The 27154-nt window shown below is 40.1% G+C and overlaps 2 protein-coding genes across 2 annotated transcripts in view; both read left to right on the top strand.

The window, feature by feature from the left end:
• Positions 1-47: 47 nt before the first annotated feature.
• Positions 48-22167, top strand: LOC109529530 (integrin beta-1-like). The gene is made up of 15 exons (XM_019892959.1): positions 48-394; positions 7992-8058; positions 8302-8387; positions 10140-10362; positions 10437-10607; positions 11557-11951; positions 12145-12240; positions 12328-12417; positions 12495-12635; positions 13462-13664; positions 15062-15300; positions 17782-18004; positions 18774-19006; positions 19633-19799; positions 20534-22167. The coding sequence occupies exons 2-15, from the start codon at positions 7992-7994 to the stop codon at positions 20597-20599; spliced, it is 2400 nt and encodes a 799-aa protein (XP_019748518.1). The 5' UTR covers positions 48-394; the 3' UTR covers positions 20600-22167.
• A 984-nt stretch (positions 22168-23151) lies between these two features.
• The window catches only part of LOC109529502 (enhancer of polycomb homolog 1-like), a 25329-nt gene continuing 21326 nt past the window's right edge, over positions 23152-27154 (top strand). Inside the window, exons 1-2 of the mRNA XM_019892902.1 lie at positions 23152-23462; positions 24368-24481. The gene's annotated coding sequence lies outside the window, so the exon portion shown is untranslated. The remainder of the gene's footprint in view (positions 23463-24367; positions 24482-27154) is intronic.

The raw sequence follows: 27154 nt of genomic DNA, 5'->3' as shown, positions 1-27154 counted from the left end.
GTGGAGCTGAGTGGGCGGGGTGCGGTGCTCAAGAAGAAGAAGAGGTTTGGTCAGTTCATCAGTGGGGCACCTCATGAAAAAAAAAATGTTCCCAGGGGAAGGAGCAGCAGTGTCGAGCTACCCGATGAAGACTCTTCTCCGCGTTTCTATTTTGTAACTTCAGATGACTAAGTATTAGTTGGAAAACAAGACCAAAAGTCTCCTAAAACTGTGGTGAAGTTGTCCGAGTAAAAGAGAGACACCAAGCGAAGCCTGGCATTTTTTTTAAAGCTAGCCATCGCCCCGCTACTATTCTCTCATTTTTACTTCTGTTTGGGGGGCGTAAAATAGTAAGACATTCTGGTGGATTAATAAATGATATCGTGACTCTACTGGAACTAGTTGTCAGACCAAGGTAAGTTTTATTCCAAATAATTGACATTGCCACACTTTGTTCACCTCTAGAAGTTCATGTTGCCATTGTTAGACGACAAAAGATGGAATGTATGTCCTCGGGCGACTACTTCAGGCTGTGCTTGAACATGTGAAAGAAAATATACTTTTATAACCACACACATGGTAAAACGTTTGTTGCGTTGGTTTCATCTGGTCCTCAAAAGAATGTGTGAAAGTTTGAACAGAAAGGCCACTGTGCCGAGCAAACAGCACTTACAGTACAGTATTTGTTCATCGAACAAACTGCTAGAAACAGATTAGCTTAATCTTAACCCTTACCATCCTTCATTAAATTGCTTATTGAAAAAGTCATTTCGTTCTGTCATGTGGTTTATAAGAATCTTACATGTTTTACGTTTATATATATATATACACACACACACACAGTATATAAAACATTATTCTGAATCCACAAGTCTTAAAAAAAAAAAAAACAAAGGCCTATTGTTTTAATATCTACACAACTTTATTGGAAGTTCTGATGTGTTTTTTTTTGTTCACGATTTTGAGTAATTCCTGTGCTGCTTGTGATATATTTGATTACGGATTTTGACATTTGGTTGTTCGAAGAAGCATTTTAACGAATGCAACAGACTGGCTCCATTTAGTTTGGCCAGCCCATACTGTATTTTGTCAGTACAACTTGACGCATGTCTTTTTTTACTTCCTTTCATAGGAGATGCTTGCAACACAGCATGCTTTGCAAGTATCTTGGGAGACCGCAGTGCGGTTCTGTTACATTGTGTGTATCAAGTCCAGTCGTCCACATGGAGGTCTTGGCTCTCACTCTGTTGGTTAACCAAAATCTCTTGGTCAGACAGAACTGTAGATGTCGTCTTTTTCTTGGTCAAGTTGGGACTTGTCGGGCCTGCCTGGCTGCCTGGCTGACTTCCTGCTAAGGAATTGTAGCCTGAAGCTTTGTTTTTTTTCATGTTGACTTGTTCATGTCGTCTAGCAACGAATAGAAAATAAAATATGTACAAGCTAAGTCACAGCAAATGTAAAGGATTTGCTCTGTTGATTGGCGACATCAGGGACAGTGAGTCATTTCCTTCATGACGCCTTAAACACTTTTTCCAGAGGCGCCGTCTAAGAGTCCGCAGGGTCATTCTGTGTTACACAATCCAACACCACCTCATTGCCTTTCCTCCCCCTCGCCGAGTTGTCATCTTTGAGTCATGGATGGCAAACACGTTCAACAGTGAAGCCTCCAAAGTGGAGGTCAGGCTGGTCAAGTTTTCAATTCATGTCAAGGAGCATTTATTTGTTGTTGTCATGAACAACTCGGTGGTCCTGCCACATTTGAACATTCGTAGCCAAGGGTGGGCTAACCTCTGTGCTCAAGGGCCAAATTTGATTTTTGGAAAGGACATGGAAATATTTCATTTAAAAAAATGTTGAAGTAAAATAGTTTGTTTTAATTCATTGTAATTTAAAAAAATAGTTAATACTTAATATCACATTTGCCCAGTATTGTATTTGAAATATTTTTTACAAATCAAGACTGTTGCTCCCCAAAACCCATGTGGCTCTGTTATTTTTACAAATTCTTGACCAATGATGTGTTTAATATGGCGCACTCTCTTTGAAGATGCAAAGAGGCTTCGCAAATATGCCGTAGATCTTGATTCCCTGAAAAGCGATACAAGGATTCTGCCTCATGCCAGGAATATGTAAAACCGTATATTTCACTTAGTGTCACACAATTCCTTCTCATTTGAAAATAAAACAAATTATTAAATAAAATAGATACAAAATTATTAAGCATGTCTACTGTTGCTATTGGTGTGGTCAATTTAATATTTTTTTTCTAAATCGATATCGGTCTGTCTCCGTGTCGGCTGTTTTGTTTATGCTTTATGTACCAAAATAGTTGAAAATAGTTTTGAACAAATCTGTTAACACTCTGTGTTGAAGAAGTGTTGTACAACTCCGCCTTTCCACACCCCGGAGGAGCTATGCAACATTATGTTGCCTCAAGATTCAAAGTCTGGAATTTTTTTTTGACACACAATAATAACGCGCAAAAATACTTTAAGCACATTTTATTAAGCCTATTTTCTTGAAAATCGATAACTGTAATGCTTCGGTCCACTGGAAGTGGTTTGCCATGAAGGAATGTTGTGGACACATTGGATTTGGCCGATTACACTGCCTCGTCAGCTTTTATCTATTGCATCACCCATGGCTATCCGACCAAGGAAACGAAACCAGTCCTTTGTTTCTGTGACGAATTGTATTTAAGGCTTTTTGTCTGGCCTGGCGGGGGTCGATGACAGCGAACCTTGATGTGGGAGAATTTAGGCTTTAAATTAAACATATGGGCAACTATAAACATATTTAGGGCGTGTGCGTGTGTGTGTGTGTGCGTGTTATGTAGGAATTTGGGTTTTTCGCAACCCCTCCCAATAGCGATGGTTCACTCGACTTGACTTTCTTCATCAGGCAGATGAAAAAAAACGATGTCATCACTGGAACATAATCAAACCGATTTGTGCCTTTCGTTCATATGTTGAGCATCACGGAACTTGGCGTAAACATCTACGTGACACAACGAGCTCCACAGAAGAACAACTCCAGTTCATTTTTCCAGCACGGCATCTGTAATATGGATGTGGTTAAGGTGGAATGTATGAGCTCATGCCTGAGAGGGGGTCTGGACTCCGGAGATTTGGGGATCACCTCAATGAGATCCACTAACCGTCACCGCTTTGGTTGCGTACAAACTAGCCACGCAGCCATTCGGAAGGTTGCATGCTCTGTTCGCATACTAATGCAAACTTTTAAAGACAGATTTCAACTTGTGCGTCGGAAATGTTGTCATTTTCGGTACCGCGTGAATAAGTCAAGATGCAACGAACTGTTATGAAAATGCACTCTGGACACATTAGGCCTTTGAAAGTGACTAAGAGGGTATTGTATTGACAACGTAGTCGTCTTTGTGCGGGAAAAGTTACAATAAAACAAATCGGGAGTCCACCACACCCCCCACACCTCCATTAATTAGCCCTTTTAGAAAACTCGTATTTTATCTTAGCTTTGTTTTATTCCAGTCTGATTTGGTCCAATTTGTTGTTTAAATGCTGTAGTAGCTCAACGTCTTAACCGTGTATTAATGTCACTGTGGCCTGTTTTATTGGTCATAATTTCCAAGTGTTTACATGTTTAAAAAAAAACAATAATTACCGTATTGGCCCGAATATAAGACGATGTTTTTTGCATTGAAAAAAGACTGAAAAAGTGTGGGTTGTCTTATATTCGGGGTCTAGACATTATATCCATTCACGACGCTAGATGGCGCCAGATCTCATTGAAGCGAATGCTGAACTTGACTCCCCAGGCCGAAGTGAACCCCTGTCACGAAGCATACAACTAAAAATAGCGGAAGCACGAAGAAGAAAAATAAAAAATAGCGGTAAGAAAGAAAAGAGAAGAAAATAATAGAAGAGATAACAGAAAATGGAGAAACGTAGCGACAATCTGGAGAAAAGTGGGTCGAAGATCAGCCAGGTTAACCGGCAGCTGAGGAGAAGTTATGATGTAATTTACATTTCAAAAACCAGAAGCCATTCATTTCCGAATGTGATTGCACTTTAGTTTACTTATATTTAAATGTTCAGATATGAAGATTTGAATGAGGCAAAATAACATGCTTTTTCTCTCAAATATATTGTTGGAATCATTTGTTTCGGACTAATTATTTTCTGTATAAAAATTAATTTGGTGTTCATAAAGTCTTTTGTCAAACTTGAATCTTGAAAAAGAGGGGGTCGTCTTATAATCAGGGCCGTCTTATATTCAGGCCAATACAGTAGATGAAGGGTTCTCTTTTACCAATGTAAACAATCTGATAGTTGTGACTGTGTGTTGTCCTGACAGAGATAAAAATGCTGCTGCTTGCAGTCTGGAATGAGGAATTGTGGCTGGTCCAGGGTGTGGTTTTGATCTGGGGAATAATTGTGGAGTCAGGCCAACACACAAACAAACTCCCCCGTTTGTTTGTGTGTTGGGGTGGTGGGGGTTTCTTAAAGGTCTGAAAGTGAACTAGCTCAAGCAGGAGGTGGGGGTGCGCCATCCGTCTGACCGGCTGGCAAAGCGAGAGGGGGGATGGGTGCACAAATGGTTAGGAGACCAGCACATGACCCCCTCTTACCCAGCCCCCATAACAGCCATCAAAATGTTCTTTAACTGTACTAAAAAAAAGAGCAGAGGAGGAAGTTGTACATCAGCAAAGCACAACAGGAAGTAGGGTGGGAAAATTGTCACATTTGTTGCAGTAGTTTGTTATTAAATGTTTGTTATTATTAAAACATGCTACATTTAGTGTTACCAGGTTGCACATAGTTGAACTTCGTCTAAACTTTAACAGATGTGCTTTGAGGCAGAACAACAAGCCAACATTTTGCGCTCTCTTATTAAGCCTAATGGCCACAGTTCTGTTGTTAATTTATCCGTTTTTAATCCAAGTCAGATAAAAGTACAAAATGTGAGTCATGTGGGTGAGTGTCCTTCCTCGGATATGATCAAAAGGCAGCTACACACAGGTTAATTAACAATCCGGAGAGGAAGTGGCTGACAAAGACCAAGTAGTGTAAAAAACATCAAGGCGCAATGAACCACTTGCACGTCTGCAACGTGCCGCTTGCTGACATGTCCTCACATTTTGATACTGGACCGTCTTTCTGGCTCGACGCTCTGCAGACATGATGAGAGAAACATGTACAAGTCCCACTTTTGGATAGTTTCAGTCGCAATAGTGCATACAGGAAATTTAAAGAAAAAACGGCATGGCATGCAAAATACCTATGAGACGCTTTAGTCCAGCTGTCGCACTATCATGACAAAATTAATTTTTTTCCGACGGATGTGTATATTCGTTTGTCCGCTGCAGCATGTCCAAATTTTGTGGTCATTATGTTTGAATCGAATGATCAGGTCACAACAAAAATATAAGGCTTGGCTACATTACGAGGACACCTCATTTGTGTGCCAACGCTGTACCGTTTTTTTCTTGCTTGATGCTGTGTTGACACTCCCCAATGGTGGAACTCGAATCAACACAAACTGATCCGAGCTGAACTGTTACGGTTTATCGAAACGGGATTTTAGTTTGGAACTATACAGATAAATTCTAGTTTCACTTCCATTTTAGAGGTGTTATGTACAATTGTTAGTTCCAACAAATAAAAGCATGTGCTTGTGCCTTGAGGTACGAGTTTTTTTTTCCTCACCGTGGTGTAACTCAAATCAGTCATCATCTTCCCCAATTAATATGAATAGAAATGTGAATTTGTTGGAGCCTTCCCCCCAAAACGCAAACATTTTTGCATTTGTACGTTTAAGTAAGTAGCACTCTATGATAGTTTCATTCATTCTCCGAACCGGTTTATCCTCACTAAGGTCGCGGCGGGGGTGCTGGAGCCTATCCCAGCTGTCTTCGGGCAGGATGCGGGGCACACCCTGAACCGGTTGCCAGCCAATCGCAGGGCATACAGAAACGAACAACCATTCGCGCTCACACTCACACCTAGGGGCAATTTGGAGTGTTCAATCAGCCTGCCATGCATGTTTTTGGAATGTGGGAGGAAACCGGAGGACCCGGAGAAAACCCACGCAAGTACGGGGAGAACATGCAAACTCCACACGGGAAGGCCGGAGCTGGAATTGAACCGGGTACCTCTGTACTCTGAAGTCGACGTGCTAATCACTCGACCACCGGGCCGCCCTCTATGATAGTTTGCTTTATAAAATCATACAGCAATAAAAAATAAATGTGAAAATAAAGACATTAACAGGTTTTGCCTCGTTATTGAATTGCGATTCTTTTTGGCATGTGCAACGTAGCCACTTGGGTGCAGTGTCTGTGATTGGCTTGGGTGTTTCTCAGCCAGTGTCACCACCATGGAGGTGCACGGACATGATTGTTCATGGAGTAATGTCGGGATCACACGGTGTGGTCCTGCCGCTCTGGGAATTGCAGTTTTATGTTGCAAATTGAATCCAGATACAAGGGATGCTACACTTGGTGGACGACTGGCTTTCATTCAGTCTTGAGCAAAAACATCTTGTAAAGCTTCTAAATGCTTCCTTAAATGTACACGTTGCTAACATGAGCTTGAAAACGTGATGCGTACGTGAAGAATTATGATATGATGACATCGCGTGGGGACTCCGCCTCCTCCAGTTTGACCATACAAAGGCTTGTTTACATCAAAGCTAAATATTAGCTTTTACTCAAAAGCTTCTTTCGTGGATGGACGACAAGCAAAGAGAACTGAACGATTGTTTTTTGCGAGGGTTTTTAAAAAATATTATTGTCTCTCTCAAGGATAATAAGGAGTTATCCAGTATTAAGTGAAAAAATAAAATGGTCTTTATGTTGATGGGAAGCGAGGACATTGCATGTGATGTTTGCTCTTGTTGCGTTCGTGTTGTCTGATGGCAAGCTGCTGCACCAGGATGCGTATTGTTGGAGCAACAGAGCAAGTATGCCTGCCACCAGTCAGTCGCCTTTATTGTGTCTGTCGATGTGACTTGAACATTGAGGCGGATGTTGAACGACAGGCCTTCTGTTTCCTGTTTTAGCTCACAGCTGTTAGCTAGCGATCCGCAGGCGAAGGCCATTTTGTTGCTCTGTGTCACCGGGACGGCTGAGATTCAGTCTGACCAAATATGGGCACGAGACTCGTTGCCCTTTTTTTTCTGTGATGGTCATTGTTTCCCTGATGTTTCTGTTGACTAATGCCAGAAGGAAACTACAAATGATGAATTAGGTCTGAGCACGTAAATATTTATTCCTATTTTTATTATGGATCATCATCGCGGTGGTTGTGATGAGCTGGTAGATGATGTCAACCAACTCCAAGCCGGTGGTGCTTCCTCCTTATTTGGTCGTGTTGGTCCTCCACAGCTAATGGAGGGCAATGAGGTGTGATACATCCTTCATATGGTCAATACTTTTTGAGCTTCTTCTTACTCTGCCTCCACTTAGATATGGTCATGGTAAATATAATGTAAAAGGTGTTGTCCCGATACGCTACGCTGCATCATATTTTCTTCGCCTTTTCTGCTAACTGTAAGTGACAGTCACTTTTTGCTTGTAGTGGGTGTGCCAAAACCTTTGTCCAACACCGTTTCTACACTTTGTGTACACTTTGTGTCCCAATGCCTTTTTGTCCACATTTTGTGTTTATTGCTTCATGCGTGTGTCGCAGTACTTTGGCCTGTTGGACCCACTCACCTTTTACATAGGTGTACCAATATTTTTACCCAAATTCCACATTTTCCTATGACTTCATGTAAGTGGAGTGCGTTCCAATCTTTTTGCCCAAATTCCGCATTTTCTTGACTTTTGACATTCTGTAAGGGTCCCAAAACTTTTGCTCATATTTTCTTCACTTGTTTACTTTCTGTCGGTGTCTCAACATTTAAATGTAAATTTCATTTCTCCATTCACTGTTTGGGCCCCAGTACTGTTTGTCCATATCTGTGATACATTTGAATTTAACTCAATGCATTGATTGATTTGTTGATTTATGTTATGTTTTTCTCACCAGATGGATCCACGGCTAATTGTACTAGCGTCAACGTTAGCACTTCTGAGCTTTAGCCGAGCGCAACAAGGTAAGACTCAGTCGGTGTATTTCAGAACCAACAGGTGGCGCTATAACCTTTCCACATCACAACATAATGTACAATACTCGTATTTGACCAAACTGCATTTTTAAAAAAGCTTAAAAACATGTTTTTAGAGCATATGTTGTAAAGTTTGACATGACAGTGCAGTATCTATGAGCGCGAATGGTTTGCTTCTAGTAATTACTTGCAGCTGCCTCTTATGTAATTGTTTTTTTCTTCTTCTTTTAGAGGGAAGTGTGTGCATCAAGGCCAATGCTCAGTCGTGCGGTCAGTGCATCCAAGTGGCCGAGTCTTGCGGCTGGTGCACGGATGAGGTCAGTTGATTTATTGAAAGAATCGGGTCAGCACACGATGTTGTCATCTCCACTAGAGAACTCTGCTCGTGTTCAAAAACCATTTGAATTTTGTGTCACTGACAACTTTGTCTTTTTTTTTTTTTTTTTACCCATTGACATGAATGGAAATAATATGAATCTGTTAGTCACCACCACAAAACATTTTTTAAAGATATTATTCTTTTTGATGAATAAGATAATTGAAAAGACTGAAAATTTCTTTGCTTCAATTCAGTGAACATAGAGCCAGTGTAATACACATACAGATTTATTGTACTCAACTTGATTTGTAGAGCACTTTAAAACTAACCTCAGCCGCATACAAAGTGTTGTGCATAAAATAAAAATCTGACATAAAAGCAAAGACATAAACTCCCAATTTGAGAGGGTTCTCTCAGTTCTCGTCACAACATGCTCGTTGGTGTGCGCTATGTCCTTGTACAAGTTCCATCTTGCCATTCCGAACAAGACAAATTCCAGCACCTTGACTCTTCTACTTGTCAGCCATGTAAGATGGGAAGAAATTCGAATGTATACCTCCGCCAAGGCCCAACAATCTTGCTTTGGATCGACACCAAATTGTTTCTCTCTTAGATTCTCAACTCCTGTATATTCCTGAATTTTGTCATGAATCCTTAGTGGGCATTATTCGTCATCATCTACCATCCTTTGCTTATTGGCTGGCCGAAAGCGCATGATTTTACTTCCTTAGTGTGACACATGGGGGTCTATTTTGACTCAATTTGAAAAGACCAAATGTCAAGTCTTGTCCTTTAACGTTCATGCATTATCCATTCTCAAAATCTATGCCTGAATTTTGTCTCTGTTCCTTGACAGGAGGGGTGTCAAACTCATTTTTGTCGCGGGCCACATTATAGTTACCATTTCCCTTGGAGGGCCGTGATGACCGAAACTATATGAAGAAGTCAAGGATAACGTTTTATTCAATTATTGTTTCAGTAACTGTAATGAGGGGTTTGGTAACAAGAAAATGCTTACAATATGTCACTGATTTAATACACATGAATATTTGACATTTTGGTCCAGATTTTAGCGAGCATCATGGAAGTTGTCATTTTTGATTTGCTTTTGCGGGCCACTTAAAATGATGTGGCGGGACACATCTGGCCCCCGGGCCTTGAGTTTAACACCCACAAAATACCCATTGTTTTATTTAATTCAGAAACTTAAAAAACAAAAACATAATAATAATCATAATATGTTATTCAACTGGAATCCAGCCGTTTAGCTGCCACAACATATATATTTTTGAAGTACGTTTTTCAACGAGTAAGCGCTGAAGAAGGTCTTGTCCGTGAAAGTCAGATTATTTAGTTAGTGCAGTGCTCCAAGTAAATTTTCTCTGCCTTTTGGTCAGAAACTGTGTTTTTGGTGAAACCAACCCATGTGATTCTGCTGAGGATTAAAGAACGGGAAAAGGCTCGAACTAAGCCTTTTTTCTCACGAAAGATAGTCTAATCTTTCTTTGTTGGGTCAGTGAGAGTAGTGAATTTCGAATATGTGGGGGAACACTATTATAGCTGAGAGATCTTCTGATTTGACTGACAGAAGTCACGTGGTTCTACCGCTTTAGGAGTCCATTTCGACTCAAGTTGAAGTGACCAAATGTGATTTCTGAAATCTCTCTGAATTCAAACTTGATGTCCGCATTTATCATGATCCTGGACAGACTAATGTTTAACATGATGTCATCTTTTGTGGGTGGGTCAGAACTTCCTCTCGGTGGGCGAGCCCAAATCTACTCGCTGTGACGACCTGGAGTCTCTGAAGACTAGGAACTGCAACGTGACCAAAATCGAGAACCCCCGCGGCAGCATCGTGATCAACAAGAACAAACCGGTCACCAACCGCAAAAAGGACGAGACTGAGAAGCCTAAACCCGAGCAGATCACACAGATTCAGCCTCAGAAGCTCACCCTCACCCTCAGATCCGGTACATGTCTGTTTTAGAAATATTATTTTGAAAAAGTAGTCACTGTGAGCTGACTTTGGTGATTGATGCCGCAGGCGAGCCACAGACTTTTGATCTGAAGTTCAAGCGAGCTGAGGACTACCCCATAGACCTGTACTACTTGATGGACCTGTCCTTCTCTATGAAGGACGATCTGGACAACGTCAAGAACCTGGGCACAGACCTCATGAGGGAAATGCAGACCATCACCTCAGACTTCAGGATTGGTGAGCAAATCGTCTTTACTTGTCCCGGAACCGTTGCGCAGTGGTCTGCGGCACCAAATCTTTTAGTACCAGGAACCACGGGTATCGGCTGCTGAAAGTCCTGAGACCTTTAGGGGGAAATTGTGCCTTTTCTTCCGTGAACAGCTGCCAAAAAGATATAATTCTTGGTAGAAATTCAGCTTTAGTTTTGGGAACTATAGGTACCTATGACAAAAAGTTCCTGGAATTACAGGGTGGGAAAAATGGATTTAGTCCCTGGAACTTTGAATGAGATATTCTGCTTTAGTTCAGGAGTTACAAGTAACAGGTAGTGCAAGTTTCTTTAGGTGGGAAGAGTTCCAGGAGCGACGAATCCAAACAACTAATAGGTCCTGGGACTGAGGGAGATGTGGCTTTTCTTACTGGAATTTTAAGTTTGAAATGCATCTTTGGCTCTAGAACTACACCTTAAGTATCCTGGAATTTTATGTGGGAAATGTGCTTACTTCCAGAAAGTATCAGAACTAAAAGTCCCAGGAATTTTCGGTGGAAATTAAGCCACTGTTCGAGGAAACTTCAAGTACCAAGAACTAAGAACCAATTTCCTGAAATCATAGGTGACGATCTGCCCCCTTATACAATTCAATTACCAACAGCTGAAGTTCACAGAAACCAAGCACCTTCGGGTAGTTCCATTACCAAAAAATAAACTGGAATTTTCGGTCAAAAGGCTGATTTCGTTCCAAGAATTACAAGTTCAAAAGCTAAAAGTTTCAGAAATTTTCGGCAAAAATATACGCATTTACACTAGTTCCTGCACCAAGAACTAAAAGTGCCTGGAGAGGTGAATATGCCTCTGTAGTTCCAGGAACTATGTGAAGAAAAAAATTCTGTAAAGTCAGGTGGAAGTTGAGCTTCAGTTCCAGTAACCACCAGCACCAAGATCTTGAAGTGTTGTCTCCTCCGACAGGGTTTGGCTCATTCGTGGAGAAGACTGTAATGCCATACATCAGCACCACTCCGGCGCGCTACAAGAACCCGTGCACGGGCAACCAGAACTGCACCAGCCCCTTCAGCTACAAGAACGTCCTGAAGCTGACCAACAAGGGTGACCAGTTCAACCGGCTGGTCAGTCAGCAACAGATTTCGGGAAACCTGGACTCTCCCGAGGGAGGCTTTGACGCCATCATGCAGGTGGCCGTGTGCGAGGAGCAGATCGGCTGGAGGAACGTCACTCGCCTCCTCGTCTTCTCCACGGACGCTGGATTCCATTTTGCCGGGGATGGAAAACTGGGCGGCATCGTGCTCCCCAATGATGGCAAATGTCACCTGGAGAACAACATGTACACCATGAGTCACTACTATGTAAGACATCACTTATGTACTTGTACACTGTAAAGCCTTTAAGACTGGGGTAATACATTTGCATCTCTTTGTTCTGGTCAGAATCCGAGCTGCAGCGTTCTGAATGAGCTGCACGAGTGGAAATATCTCTTTAAATTATAATTTTACCTAGCTTCGCCAAGCCCATCGGCTAAAATTGTTTGTTTTATGTCAGGACTACCCCTCCATCGCCCATTTAGTGCAGAAACTGAGCGACCACAACATCCAGACCATCTTTGCGGTCACTGAAGAATTCCAACCAGTTTACAAGGTGCTGTCTAACATCGACATCTATTTCTTTTTCACCTTTACTTGTGTATTTATTTGGAGTAAGTCACCCAGTTGTGTTTGTGTACAGGAGTTGAAAAATCTGATTCCCAAATCGGCTGTAGGCACGCTGTCGTCCAACTCCAGCAACGTCATTAAACTCATCATCGACGCCTACAACGTGAGCGCACAGATTAATTTGGTTTACAGCTACATTATTCTTATTCTGTGTATGAATGATTTATTCCCTTTGTGCAGTCTTTGTCATCCGAAGTCATTCTGGAAAACGGCAGGCTCCCGGAAGGAGTTTCCATCACCTACAAGTCCATCTGTAAGAACGGCGTGGAGGGGACCGGAGAGAATGGCAGGAAATGTTCCAACATCTCCATTGGAGATGAGGTATGTACAAAATAAAAGCAACACTTAGTTGTTGTTGTTCTTATTATTATTTGGCCACTGTTCACTGTTGTAGACCTTTCGCATTCAAACCATTCCAACATAGTCACAAAATCTAGGAATGCAGGGTAATTGTTCACTTTCCAGAAATTCTCAAATTTTCCCCACTAAGAAACCCCAACCAATCAAATGAACGTTAACATAAGAAAAAGAAAAAAAAACTTCCTAAATTCAAACTGTGAAGCTCATTCAGAGATCTTAGCAGCTATTTTCCACAATCGAAGAACTCCCACAGTCTTACTTTTTACAATAAAATTCTCAAATTTGAGATATTTTATATTTTAATCTCCTCCGACTACATTTCTTTGGCCAATTCAAACAAATCCATCCGCCCATCCTCAAAAGGGCCGCGGGCGTGCTGGTGCCTATCCCAACTGTCTTTGGGCAGTAGGCAGGGTACACCTAAAATTTAGGCCAACTAGGGACTTATTTGTCACATTCCAAAAATTACTACAAATTCCACACTTTTTCGAAGTGCAATTCCAAATTTTTCACAATCTAATCCCCAATTTTAGAGATTTTACATTTTTGCCTGCCCCAATCTGCATTTTAACAATTCAAGTCAATTTATTGACGCATGATTTCAACACAAATTGTATTTTCTTATTGTAATTGTTCTGCCATGTACAACATTTTACTCGTCTCTTTTTTCTGTTTGTATGCCCCGATGCAAAACCTTGTTACAATTCATAAAAGCGCTGTCGAAATAACATTTATGAATATTATTATTACGTGTAGGGACCACGTGTGACATCTTTGTGTTCTTCAGGTGACGTTCAAGATCTCCATCAAGTCCGAGAAGTGCCCGTCGCATGGCAAGCCAGAGAGCATCAAGATCAAACCGCTGGGCTTCACCGAGGAGGTGGAGGTGATCCTCAACTTCATCTGCGAGTGTCAGTGCTCGGCCCAGGGAGACCCCAACAGCAACAAGTGCAGCGACGGCCAAGGCACATTCGAGTGCGGCGCCTGCAAGTAAGTGCCGACTTGTTTTGGGAAATTGTTTTTCTACTACTGCCGTGGGGAATCTTCAGTCTTGAGAGGGATTGGAGACAAAGATTTTAATAACATACCCAGCACCAGCTTCTTTGTTTCGCCTTTAAAAAAAAACAACCAAAAAAAAAAACCTCTTGCTTGCTTACAACTTGTGGTATCATTTGGACGACAAGTCAAGTCTTGCTCTGCAAGGTTGAGTTCCATCATTGCCTCAATTCCCTCTTTCTTTCCTGAGGCAGATGGTGCTAATTTGGGCTCTTCACAAGAGCACTTGTTCCTCCCAGGGTGAATGAAGCCCAATGCACAGTGCGTGTTCTGCGTTGGGGGGGTGGCCCTTGTTCCCCATTTCTTAATAAACTCAAATCTGCTTATTTTGACTCTTAACTTCTCCACCACACACGTTTCCCTCCTTCTCTCCCTCTCGCTCTCCGTCTCCCTGGCTCTCGCTCAACCAGCTGGCTCCTCCTGCAGCTGTATATCATGTTCCAACCGCAAATACTGATGAGTATTCAGTATGAGGGCGGTCTCAGACACTTTCATTGGTCCACTGTAACGTGTCGGTAATTTTATTGGTCAGATGTAACTGAAATGGGAAAACTATTGAAGGCTTGATGCTCTTCAATAAAAATCCGTGAATAAACCTAAAGCTGCAGGGTTCCAATTTTGGGGAGAAAGGTGCAGTTTATAGTCTGGAAAATACGGTTGTCCATGAAATGCATCGCATATTTGATTGTATTGTATGTTTTAAATGTAAATGTTTTACTTAATTCAGTGGTATTTTGGCATACCACTAGGGGGAGCCCGTTAGTGGTGCTCATACCACTCTTTAGAAACATGTCTTAGAGACACCATACAAATTTTATATATTTTTTTAATACTTGTACTCTACACATTTTCGACACATTTAAACTTATTGCAATACGTTTTAAGTACTTCTTAGCGCCTCTTCTCACTCCCGCACTCCCCAAAATTGTCCACACTTTGAGGAAATGAAAAAGACTTTCTTGCCCTCAACTTTCCAAAGAAACGAAGCGTGCCTGCTTCAAGCTGTTTGTCACTCCCAGTCAAGGTTTTCTGTAAAAATGACACATAAAACAGACTCAGCATTGTACAGCCAACACCAAAATGCTTAACCAAGCCAATTCTGATTTTGTCTAATGAAAGTCCGCTACCTTAATGCTCACGTAAAATGCAAAACGCCATAGACTGGCTACCAGAAAATAGTATAGTTATGATGCTAATTATGAACCTTCAAACCTCTGCTAATTTAGCACGTATGGAGCGGAAACATTATGAAACAAAACATACAATAATACTCAGGCATTCTGAGCCTCTTCTTGCTCTTCATTATGCTGCATTACCTCTGTTTTCGTCAGGTGTAACGATGGTCGCATCGGACGTCTGTGCGAGTGCAGCACGGACGAGGTTCGGACGGAGGATCTGGACGCCAACTGCCGCAAGGACAACGGCACCGACATCTGCAGTAACAACGGCGACTGCGTGTGCGGAACCTGCGAATGCAAGAAGAGAGAGATCCCCACTGAGATCTACAGCGGAAAATACTGCGAGTGTGACAACTTCAATTGCGACCGCTCCAACAACAAGCTCTGCGGAGGTCGGCATGAGTAACTCTCACGTCGACAAGTCAAACAAGCAAAATGGGCAAAATGTTTTTTTCGTGAAACTCAAGACAAAAGTCATATGTAGAGATCCCGCAAATAAGTAGAGGTCCTGCATATAAGTTTGTGTTTTTGTGTGTGTTGTCAGGCCACGGCCGTTGCGAGTGTCGCGTGTGCGTGTGTGACAACAACTACACGGGCAGCGCATGCGACTGCTCGCTGGACACATCCACCTGCCTGGCCAAGAACGGACAGATCTGCAACGGCCGGGGAACCTGCGAGTGTGGCGTCTGCAAATGTACCAACCCCAAGTTTCAGGGACCCACTTGCGAGGTCTGCCCCACCTGCCCGGGGGTCTGCGCTTTTTTCTGTTTGTATGCCCCGATGCAAAACCTTGTTACAATTCATAAAAGCGCTGTCGAAATAACATTTATGAATATTATTATTACGTGTAGGGACCACGTGTGACATCTTTGTGTTCTTCAGGTGACGTTCAAGATCTCCATCAAGTCCGAGAAGTGCCCGTCGCATGGCAAGCCAGAGAGCATCAAGATCAAACCGCTGGGCTTCACCGAGGAGGTGGAGGTGATCCTCAACTTCATCTGCGAGTGTCAGTGCTCGGCCCAGGGAGACCCCAACAGCAACAAGTGCAGCGACGGCCAAGGCACATTCGAGTGCGGCGCCTGCAAGTAAGTGCCGACTTGTTTTGGGAAATTGTTTTTCTACTACTGCCGTGGGGAATCTTCAGTCTTGAGAGGGATTGGAGACAAAGATTTTAATAACATACCCAGCACCAGCTTCTTTGTTTCGCCTTTAAAAAAAAACAACCAAAAAAAAAAACCTCTTGCTTGCTTACAACTTGTGGTATCATTTGGACGACAAGTCAAGTCTTGCTCTGCAAGGTTGAGTTCCATCATTGCCTCAATTCCCTCTTTCTTTCCTGAGGCAGATGGTGCTAATTTGGGCTCTTCACAAGAGCACTTGTTCCTCCCAGGGTGAATGAAGCCCAATGCACAGTGCGTGTTCTGCGTTGGGGGGGTGGCCCTTGTTCCCCATTTCTTAATAAACTCAAATCTGCTTATTTTGACTCTTAACTTCTCCACCACACACGTTTCCCTCCTTCTCTCCCTCTCGCTCTCCGTCTCCCTGGCTCTCGCTCAACCAGCTGGCTCCTCCTGCAGCTGTATATCATGTTCCAACCGCAAATACTGATGAGTATTCAGTATGAGGGCGGTCTCAGACACTTTCATTGGTCCACTGTAACGTGTCGGTAATTTTATTGGTCAGATGTAACTGAAATGGGAAAACTATTGAAGGCTTGATGCTCTTCAATAAAAATCCGTGAATAAACCTAAAGCTGCAGGGTTCCAATTTTGGGGAGAAAGGTGCAGTTTATAGTCTGGAAAATACGGTTGTCCATGAAATGCATCGCATATTTGATTGTATTGTATGTTTTAAATGTAAATGTTTTACTTAATTCAGTGGTATTTTGGCATACCACTAGGGGGAGCCCGTTAGTGGTGCTCATACCACTCTTTAGAAACATGTCTTAGAGACACCATACAAATTTTATATATTTTTTTAATACTTGTACTCTACACATTTTCGACACATTTAAACTTATTGCAATACGTTTTAAGTACTTCTTAGCGCCTCTTCTCACTCCCGCACTCCCCAAAATTGTCCACACTTTGAGGAAATGAAAAAGACTTTCTTGCCCTCAACTTTCCAAAGAAACGAAGCGTGCCTGCTTCAAGCTGTTTGTCACTCCCAGTCAAGGTTTTCTGTAAAAATGACACATAAAACAGACTCAGCATTGTACAGCCAACACCAAAATGCTTAACCAAGCCAATTCTGATTTTGTCTAATGAAAGTCCGCTACCTTAATGCTCACGTAAAATGCAAAACGCCATAGACTGGCTACCAGAAAATAGTATAGTTATGATGCTAATTATGAACCTTCAAACCTCTGCTAATTTAGCACGTATGGAGCGGAAACATTATGAAACAAAACATACAATAATACTCAGGCATTCTGAGCCTCTTCTTGCTCTTCATTATGCTGCATTACCTCTGTTTTCGTCAGGTGTAACGATGGTCGCATCGGACGTCTGTGCGAGTGCAGCACGGACGAGGTTCGGACGGAGGATCTGGACGCCAACTGCCGCAAGGACAACGGCACCGACATCTGCAGTAACAACGGCGACTGCGTGTGCGGAACCTGCGAATGCAAGAAGAGAGAGATCCCCACTGAGATCTACAGCGGAAAATACTGCGAGTGTGACAACTTCAATTGCGACCGCTCCAACAACAAGCTCTGCGGAGGTCGGCATGAGTAACTCTCACGTCGACAAGTCAAACAAGCAAAATGGGCAAAATGTTTTTTTCGTGAAACTCAAGACAAAAGTCATATGTAGAGATCCCGCAAATAAGTAGAGGTCCTGCATATAAGTTTGTGTTTTTGTGTGTGTTGTCAGGCCACGGCCGTTGCGAGTGTCGCGTGTGCGTGTGTGACAACAACTACACGGGCAGCGCATGCGACTGCTCGCTGGACACATCCACCTGCCTGGCCAAGAACGGACAGATCTGCAACGGCCGGGGAACCTGCGAGTGTGGCGTCTGCAAATGTACCAACCCCAAGTTTCAGGGACCCACTTGCGAGGTCTGCCCCACCTGCCCGGGGGTCTGCGCGGAGCACAAGTCAGTATAAAACAAACAGCACTACTATTATTGTTTAATTAGAATCAGAAATTCAGAAATTACTCAATATTATATAAGAAAAAAAAATCTTAAATTTAACATAACTTTTTGGGAGATATTACATTATTGTAAAGTTGCTATTTTTTTCCATCATATTCTGAGGTTATTCTCGTAATATAGCATTTTTTTTGCATTATGAGTCTCATAAAATTCTTTTTGTAATTTATATAAATCTAATATAATGGCTTTCTTGCAAACCAATAAAATATGTTTTGACTTCAGTCTCAAAATCAACACTATTTTTGTCAAATCAATATTTTTTTCCTTTCATCATTTCGAACTTTAGTTTCATATATTTCACTTGTAAAAGTTGTGACTACTTCTATAAAAAAACAATGATCATAAATCTACTAAATCCTTTCAGAAACATTGAAATTAGGTTATTGTAAATATGAAAAATTATGATTTTATGTTAGAACTTAAGTAATGTAAAAGTCATTGTACTGCAAAATACAATTGCGTTTCTATGAAATTGCAAGTTTTTATTATATACATTTTATATTTCAATGTATTTTTGTAGACTTAAAGCTTTATTTTCGCTATGAAAAGAAATCAGAGGATTCATGACTTTTTATAAAATAAGTTTGCTTTTTGTGGTGATAATATGCTTTTAATCCTGTCAAAAGTGACGGCTTCACCTTCAAATGCAAAAACGGTCAACTTTGTGGTTTTATTTATTTATTTATTTATTTTTGGTGTGTGTGGTTAGGGAGTGCGTGCAGTGCCGAGCGTTCCAGACAGGCGAGAAGAAGGACACCTGCGAGCGTGACTGCAGTGACTTTGTCCTGATCAAGGTGAAGGACCGCGAGAAGCTTCCTCAGCCCACTGACCAGAGCTTCCCACTGACACACTGCAAGGAGCGGGACGCCAACGACTGCTGGTTCTACTACACCTTCGCCATTAGGAACGACACCAAGGAGGTCTACGTGGTCGAGATGCTGGGTACGAAACGTGTGCCGTGCTCAAACAGACCGCCTCGTGGGCTGGAGCGTCACATTTCTCATACTAGTTTGTTTTATGCAAATGACACAAACTTTGGAGACAAAGTGTAGATTACAGTAGAATAGGGACAGGTGAAGCGTAAAGTCAAAATCATCTCAAACTGGACATGGTTTGGAATCATTTTTCTGGAGGACAAAAAAAACCTTCTCTGGTAACATTGCCAATTTCTTTTATAATTACAACATTGTGTGAAACTGGTAATTTTCTTCTTCTCATATTCTAAATTTAATTTAATAATATCTAAATGATTTTTCTGTCTCATAAAATACTCACTGTTTCTCTTTTTATGTTTTAAGATTGTTAATCTCATAAAATGAAGTTATCATCTGTTCACATTGTGATTTCATTCTCGTAAAAAAATATATAGATGTATTTTTTTCCTTATATGATGTTCTGCTTAAACTGACTGAACCCCCCAATAATTCCGCTCCCCACCAACTGTGGCGACATTAAAAAGTGAACAACCCAAAAAAGACCCTTGTAGAGTTTATCCTTTCAATGTTCGCAGAGCTGTTTTTATTGGATTCGGCTTTGATGTGATGTGGGTGTTTTTTTTCCCCCCACAGAATGCCCGGCGGGTCCCGACATCATCCCGATCGTGGCCGGAGTGGTTGCCGGAATTGTGTTGATCGGCTTGGCCCTGCTGCTCATCCTCAAACTGCTCATGATCATTCACGACCGTCGAGAGTTCGCCAAATTTGAGAAGGAGAAGATGAACGCCAAGTGGGACACGGTCAGTCACTTGATTTCTTTACAAACACAACAGAATGTAATAAAAAATGTTTTAAATTAAAATGACTGCCTCATGAAATGGCATTTTTTGATCACATTTCCACCTCAATTTGACCCAATTGTCGTGGGTGTAAAAAGATATTTTAAAATAATCTCCAAGCCCCCCACTGTCCACATACTGCAACTGCATGCCCCCAGCAGACTAGTAATTAGATTTGTCTTTTTGTAGGAATTTGAGTTTATCTTTTTCATTAAAATGGCAAAAAACTACATCCATTTTCTGACCATTACATTCATAATATTTGAGGCAGAGAGAGACAGAAACAGAGAGACAAAAAGAATCTGTCAATTTTCACAAATCCTTTTTTTTATCCTTTTTTTATTGAAAAAATGATTTTCACATTTCAGTTCTTGTATTACTCATTATTCTCGTAAAATTATGATTGTAGTGTTTTTTAAACAAGTTAGAGTAGGAAGAACTTTAGTCATGTAAAAAAATTACTTCATTTTTGTAAAAATTGTCAGTTTCTCTTAAAATTTTAGTGTTGTACAAATTATGGTTATTTTTGTGCAGATGGCCAAAATTGATTATAAAATGCTGACATATATCTTATCATTTTGTGATATTTTAAAATTTTGGATATATAATTTTTTTGCTTTGGTTTTTTTTTTCCCACTTACAAGTGACGATATATTAAAAATAAATTTTTGTTTGGTTGTTTTTTTCCCCCATAGGGTGAGAATCCCATCTACAAGAGTGCCGTTACTACGGTGGTCAATCCAAAGTACGAAGGTAAATAACGGAGCGAGCGTCTTGGTCTCCAAGGAAACACTGTATGCAAAAAGAAAAATGGAGGATTTTGGAGGATTTATTTTGTTGTCACTCTTTTATTTTGCGCCACTATTGCTCTCATTTTACTATGCATCAACTTGTACAGTCCTGTTTGGAAAAAAAAAAGTGGGCTTTGTTTTTTATATTGTTTTCATGAGAAGGTGCGGTACTGATATGAACCATAGACTTTTTTTTTTTTTTTTTTACTTGGTAGGTACCCGATAGCCTAACTGTGTCTTTTTTTTTTTTGAAACAAAGCCAAGCCATCCATGTGTTTATGGGAGGTGATCCAGAAAAAGTGCAAAGTGGCATGTAGTCGTCCCTTGTGGAGGTTGAGTTCTGTGGAAGCGTATTGCTGCCACATCAGAAAAGAAAAAGTTCACCATCACGTTGTAATGTGTCAAGTTTAACATTTTGAATATGGTAAGTTTCACGCCATAACGTCATAAGTTTCGTTACAACTTGACCAGTGTGACTTTCACATTTGACAAACAAAGCAATTCCTTATTGTTGAGGTCATTGGCAGAGACCTGTGTGTCTTTTAAATCTTTTTAAACACGTGACCTTATTATTTTTCTTTCACTATCACACAAGAGCAACATACTAGAGTTGCGTAACTTTGACTTATACAAAAAGAAAAAACCAACCCTCCACCGGGGTTGAAATTGCTCCGTTATGTTGAATGCAAAAGTCAAACTTGTGTTTTGACATGAAACTTATTTTGTTATAATGTGAAACTTAGCACATTTAACATATGAAATTTATCGATTTAAAATGTGATGTTGAACTTTTTTTTTCCTGGCGTGGCAGCAGTAGGTGTCCGCTGTCCAGTATGTTTGGGTTCTGTGTAAAAAGCCATATTCATAGAACAAACAGGCAGGGTGCTTGATTAGATTACATTTGATTGATGAATGGAACCAAGCTGTTTAAACGTGAAAACATGAATCAGTGTACAGAACCTTTTAGTACTTGTTTTATTTCTAAAAGCCATCTCAGGTGCTTTGCTTCTTCACAGCATTGCCATATATATATACATAAACACGCCATTTCCTTTTCTTTTGTTTTTTTACTCATTGACTTAATTTTTATCAAAGATAGGAAAGCAGGAAGTCAATTGTGAACATCAGGGCTAAGGTAATGTTTGTTTTTAAACATATTTGTTAAGGTAAAAAGTTTCACTTGATTACATTTGTTGTTTTAAGTGCCTTTAAAAAATAGAAAAAACAAAAAAGTCATCCACAATTGCATTTGTGTTTTTCAGAAATTATTTATTGAATAAAAAAAAAAATCACATTTACCAGTCCTGATATTTTGTTCTATTATGCCTCATTTATATCTGGGTCCATCACGATCACAATCTTTTTTGGGGGGTTATTTAATGTTATGACATGCAGTCAACTTAAAACAGGAATGATCAATGTGAAAAGACAAATAATAGGCCAATTAAAACTGATTTGTTTTAGTTATCGTCATTGTTCTGCGACTGTTTTTGCTATTTGTATTAAAATGTTCTTGATTGTTTCAAGATTTTTATGTTTAAACACTTGTGTCATTGTTTCATTTGATGTTATGGTGTTGGATTAATTTAACAAAATGATTGAAAAAGACCAAACAAAATGACTTGTCACAACCCTTTGCTTTATGCTAGTTTTCGCATATTTACCCGAGAAGTCCACGAACCTGTTTTCCCCGGTTTGGTAACATGATGTTTGCAGAATACCGTTAGCTGTAACGTTAATTTCGGTCAAAAGCAGAGGGCAATATTGCCCAACATAGCGGCCACCCACTATGGATGAAAAATTATGAACTATTCTTTTTAAATCTTATTCCACTGATGCAAAATTAATCAGAATACTGCACTTAGACGAATAATGGCACATGCAATGTATTTTTTTTTAAAAAGGGGGATTTCGTTCCAATTCAATTGACATGAGTTACCGCTAGCAAAAATGCAAGGAAAAATATTTTGGGGAAAATAAATATACTTCTTGGAAGCCAACAATTTATTCTCATTAAAAAAATGTTGATTCATATAAAATGTGGAGTTCATTATATAACACTACAACGTAGTGTCATTTTCTTATTAAAGTAATTCTGGTTTTGTGTTTATTACATAGGGTACATAACATTACGAAATGGCCTTTAAAAGAATTGTCACCATTCAATGTACACATTCTGTATAATAGTATTGCAGGTGCGGTATTACCATATATTTGGACCCCCAATTGGTAAATTGGCACCTAAAAGACAATTTTTTGACCAATTACCGGTAAAACGTATTGGAGTTGACAAAGCTGGTTAGTTTTTCCTATTGTTGGTTAATGTCATAAAATGAGATGAACAAAAAGGGAACGAAAAAGGACGCTCGACTAACTTGAGCCTTTTCACAGAATCCCAAATTTCTAGAGAATTTGCCGACCAATTCCTTTCCGATCTCGCCCCGTGACGCATGACGTCATCCCTTTCCATCTCGCCTGCTGCTGATTGGTGGCCGGGGCGGTCCAATCAGAAGGCGTCTCTCCCAGCAAAGTTGTTAACCCCCAACAGCAGCACTTTTTTGGTGGCCACCTCTACTTTCAACCTGCTTCAACATCGACACGGAAATTGACACTTTCACATGACAAAACTCCTTTTTATTTAAGCGAAGAGACGCCACCGAAAGGTTTTTCACCCCACCGTGACAGCAACGAAGAAAAGGAAGAGAAGCTTGGTTGTAGCCTTCATGTTATTGGGGCTAGTAGTAGCTACGTCGTTTTTCCTCTCATTTTTTTCACTCGCGTAATCGCCACCATTTGGATCATTAAAAGTCACCGTTTGGAAACTTCGCGTCCTGTAAGTATTCTCTCGTCACGTGTTTTTCTGGAAAAAGAGGTGCACACTCGTCTCGAAAGAGTATTTTTGCTGATGATTTCATTTAATCTCAATCGAATAAAGAGCTGCTCAGTCGTGGTATGCCCCCCCCACACCATCTCCACAAAAAGTTACGTTAATATGTTCGCATTTAGAAGGGAAAATGTCGATTTCAGGGTGTCGACGACATGTAGTTGACTTTTTTTTTTTCCTTCACATGACTGACAAAAACAGAAGGTCGCAAACGTCATATTTGTGTTTTGGTTGTTCGGCGTTTGATTGTTAAACATTTAAATAAAAAATAAAAAGTCGACCCTGGCTCCCTGCGCTCAGTTTTCACCTCGTCTCACTCAGATTTAGGTCGCTTTCAACATATTTTTGCGAAGCCTTCCCCTCTGGTTGGTCGCTGAAAACATTGTTGGTTGGCAGTTTTTTTTTCTTAAAGGGGCGTGTAGCTCAACAGCGCCAGGCAGTTTGGGGAACTGCACGGCCCTAATCCCCTCCCTACATGGACCTTTAAAGGAGACATATTTTTCTCAATTTTAAAATAGTTCCCAAGTTCCTTGATAACATGCGTTGGAAAAAAAACATCCAAGGATCATGAATGATAGACATATTTTTCCTCAAGTTTCTTGCTGTGATGCAATTGGCTCGTTTTAGGGGTGGGACTTTCCCTTATCCAGTCCCCCTACCGAAATTGACCACTTTCAATCATTTACATGGGAAGAATAGTGTTTTTCTCCACATTTTGTTACAAAAATGTTGTGCGTTAGCCGTGGCCTTCGCTACAATAGTGATACTGGCTATTGGCAATTATTTACAGGAGCATTTACAAAACATACTGATCAAGATTTGATGGTCTCATGAAATCATTGGTGTTCTCTTAGGTGCTCACCATGGCTGTATTGGATTTATTGGATTTACTGTATTTAATGGATTTTACGAAAAAAGTGGATTTCCCTTGGCAAGATCCAGGATGAACTTTGACTTCACAATGGCTGGTAAGGTGAATTTTAAGACTTTTGTTATATTGTATTGACTCCTTTTGAAAATGTCTTCTAAACTGTTTGTAATTCTGTATTTTTGGTTTCTATTGTCAAAATTGAAATTGAATGAATTTTTCGACTTGACGTCAGGTGCTTTTATGCCTTAGTTCACTAGATGGCGACATTGGAAAGGGCCTCATCCACTTTTGAAATGTTAGATTATTGAGCGGATTAAATCAATTTATCGTCACTTAGGCGAACATTTTATTACCTGTCTCAGATATCTGTCTGTAAATATGACGCAAGGCTCATGACTCATCTCCATTTATGCCATTATTTGGTCGTCGTTCAAATATGACTGAACAGGATCAAGTTTGTGAATTACCTTTCAGTTGAAAACACAATTGCTTTTTTAAAAATTAAATATCAGTAAAAGTTAATACAATTATTATGATTTAATGATACAGGTACATATTTTCCCCCTGGGGAAACTCTGTTGCCCTTCTAATATCCCATATTGTGTTTTTTTTTTTTTTTTAATTTGCAGTTTTTTGAAACCACTTACTACAATCAGCAACAAAGTTATCATGATGGTCTTTATATGATAACTCTGTGTATTCTTGTTCTGTGATGTAACTTGGCGTGTCTGTATTTGGCCTGTTTTATACCCTGTATTTTTCCATTTAAATGTGTCATCCGTGTTTCATGTCAGGTAATGTTATTAAAATTGATATTTTGTGAGAATATTAATAATATTGCTGTGGGTAAATGCTGTCTTAAAGTTCAAGTGTGAAGTAATTTTAGAAAATACCAAATGAAATATTTTTATGTCACAAGTAATTTAAGTAAACAAAATACATTCAATAAAACATGAAAAAAGAATTTTTATTTTGTAAATTCGACAAAGGAATCGTTTTCCCAAAGTGAGATCCTAACGAGCGTCAAACCCGGAAGTGTGACATCACTTTTAGGATAACAGTGGCAGGGTTCTCAATGGAAAGTGTACAAAGCCAGCAAGAAATCGATGTTTCACACTTGTCTGAGGGGATCCAGGTGTTGAAAGAGTTGGAGGAAGAGGAGGTTGTTGGCAAGATGAATGTTGGACCAAACATGTATGAGCCAGATGCTCAGGATGCGGAAAACTTTGCGCCCGAACTACTGGACACGGATTGGAGACGAGACCATTGAGATTAGAAGAATGGTAGGCTAAATAGGCTGTGATTATTAGCATAGTGTTATTGTTTGCAATTGATACTGTGCCGTGCTGTAGATTGCACACAATGGTCCATGTGTTCCTGCTAGCACTGAGAAGACACGTCGTAGTGGGTTGGTGTCCTATATTGTCATTGCTAAGGTAATTCTGTTGCGTTGGAGGTCACTCCACACATTATATCAGAAGCATTGTTAGTTGCAAACATTACAGAGGATTCCATCCATGCACTCATATAATTTGAAATTTTTCATACACTATTCCATTCATATACACTTCCATTCATATACCAGTACAGTATAATATTCTGAATCAAATGTTTTCATAAACAACAGCTGGTTATTTATTGACTGTCACACCTACTTTTTTTTTGCTACACCTGTATCATAAGCAAAACGGTTGAGAAAACGGAGGTCTTCGAAATGCTTGAAACAAAGAATGCTCGTCGACACCACAGTGAAATTCATTTGCTTTGCGAGAATGAAACTGTATACTGGTGGTTTACTGTCCTATTCTCTTCTTTTGGCTACCTAAACAACTGTTTGACTGAATGTAAACACTGCATAGTGTTTACAACTGCACGCAGTGCCTAGGCATTTTGCTGAATAACTAACATTAAAAATGCAGTACAGATAACTGGCGACTCGGCATTCTATCAATGACGTCACTCTCATAAACGTCACATTGTCGAACAAAAGCATTTTTGTTGTCAAGCTCGTTGCTGTGGGTCTAACTTTGAACCTGGGTAGGTGGCAGGAAGGAAGCATGCTTGAAATAGTTTTAGCCCCGAGTATTACTCAAAAGATGGTTACCGAATTTACTTCACACTTCACCTTTAAAGCTGTAAAAATGTAAAACAACAAAAAACAAAAACAAATTCTCACCAATACAAATTCTGACATGAGGTTTTGTCATAATTTGAAAATTTACAAGTTAGAAAATACGGGAATCAAACGTTCCCCCAAGAATTAAAGCACAGTTTCACATTTTAACTCTTTTGTAACATTTGTCAAGATGAATTTGGTTAAAATTATTTTTTATACTAGATGTGCAGTATGTGAGTAAAGAAGTGGGAAAAAACGTAAAATATGAATTCGAGTTATGTTTGTAATTTGCTAAATATATTTTAAAAATCATTCATTCATTTCTTCTGTTTGAGTGTTATTGTGGCATATATTTGTGATCATTTCACGCTTACATTTGTGTTTGTGGGATTTTTTTGTGTGACACATAAAATTTGGAAAATATATTTATGCTGCATAGATTTCAGTATAAACGACACTTGGATTTTTGCAAATTGCGTTCAAATTACATGTGTATATTTGCTTAACTTTTTATACCTTTAAATTAAGTATATGTGATCAGTTGTTACATTCATATTAACAAGAGTGTTTATGTTGTAGTCCTCCTTTCAAATGTCGGTCATGTCGTTTTAACCTTTATTCAACTTTTTTTGTACGGGGACTAGTCTCCCCCCC

Source organism: Hippocampus comes, unplaced genomic scaffold (genome assembly GCF_001891065.2).
Source record: "Hippocampus comes isolate QL1 unplaced genomic scaffold, H_comes_QL1_v1.1 scaffold255, whole genome shotgun sequence".
Taxonomy (NCBI): domain Eukaryota; kingdom Metazoa; phylum Chordata; class Actinopteri; order Syngnathiformes; family Syngnathidae; genus Hippocampus; species Hippocampus comes.
This window is presented reverse-complemented; position numbering and strand designations above follow the sequence as displayed.

Coding starts and splice junctions, on each gene's coding strand:
- LOC109529530 (XM_019892959.1), top strand. CDS start 7,992: ATGGATCCACGGCTAATTGTACTAGCGTCAACGTTAGCACTTCTGAGC. Junction 11,952..12,144: donor ACACCATGAGTCACTACTAT/GTAAGACATCAC, acceptor GTTTTATGTCAG/GACTACCCCTCCATCGCCCA. Junction 12,241..12,327: donor AATTCCAACCAGTTTACAAG/GTGCTGTCTAAC, acceptor GTTTGTGTACAG/GAGTTGAAAAATCTGATTCC.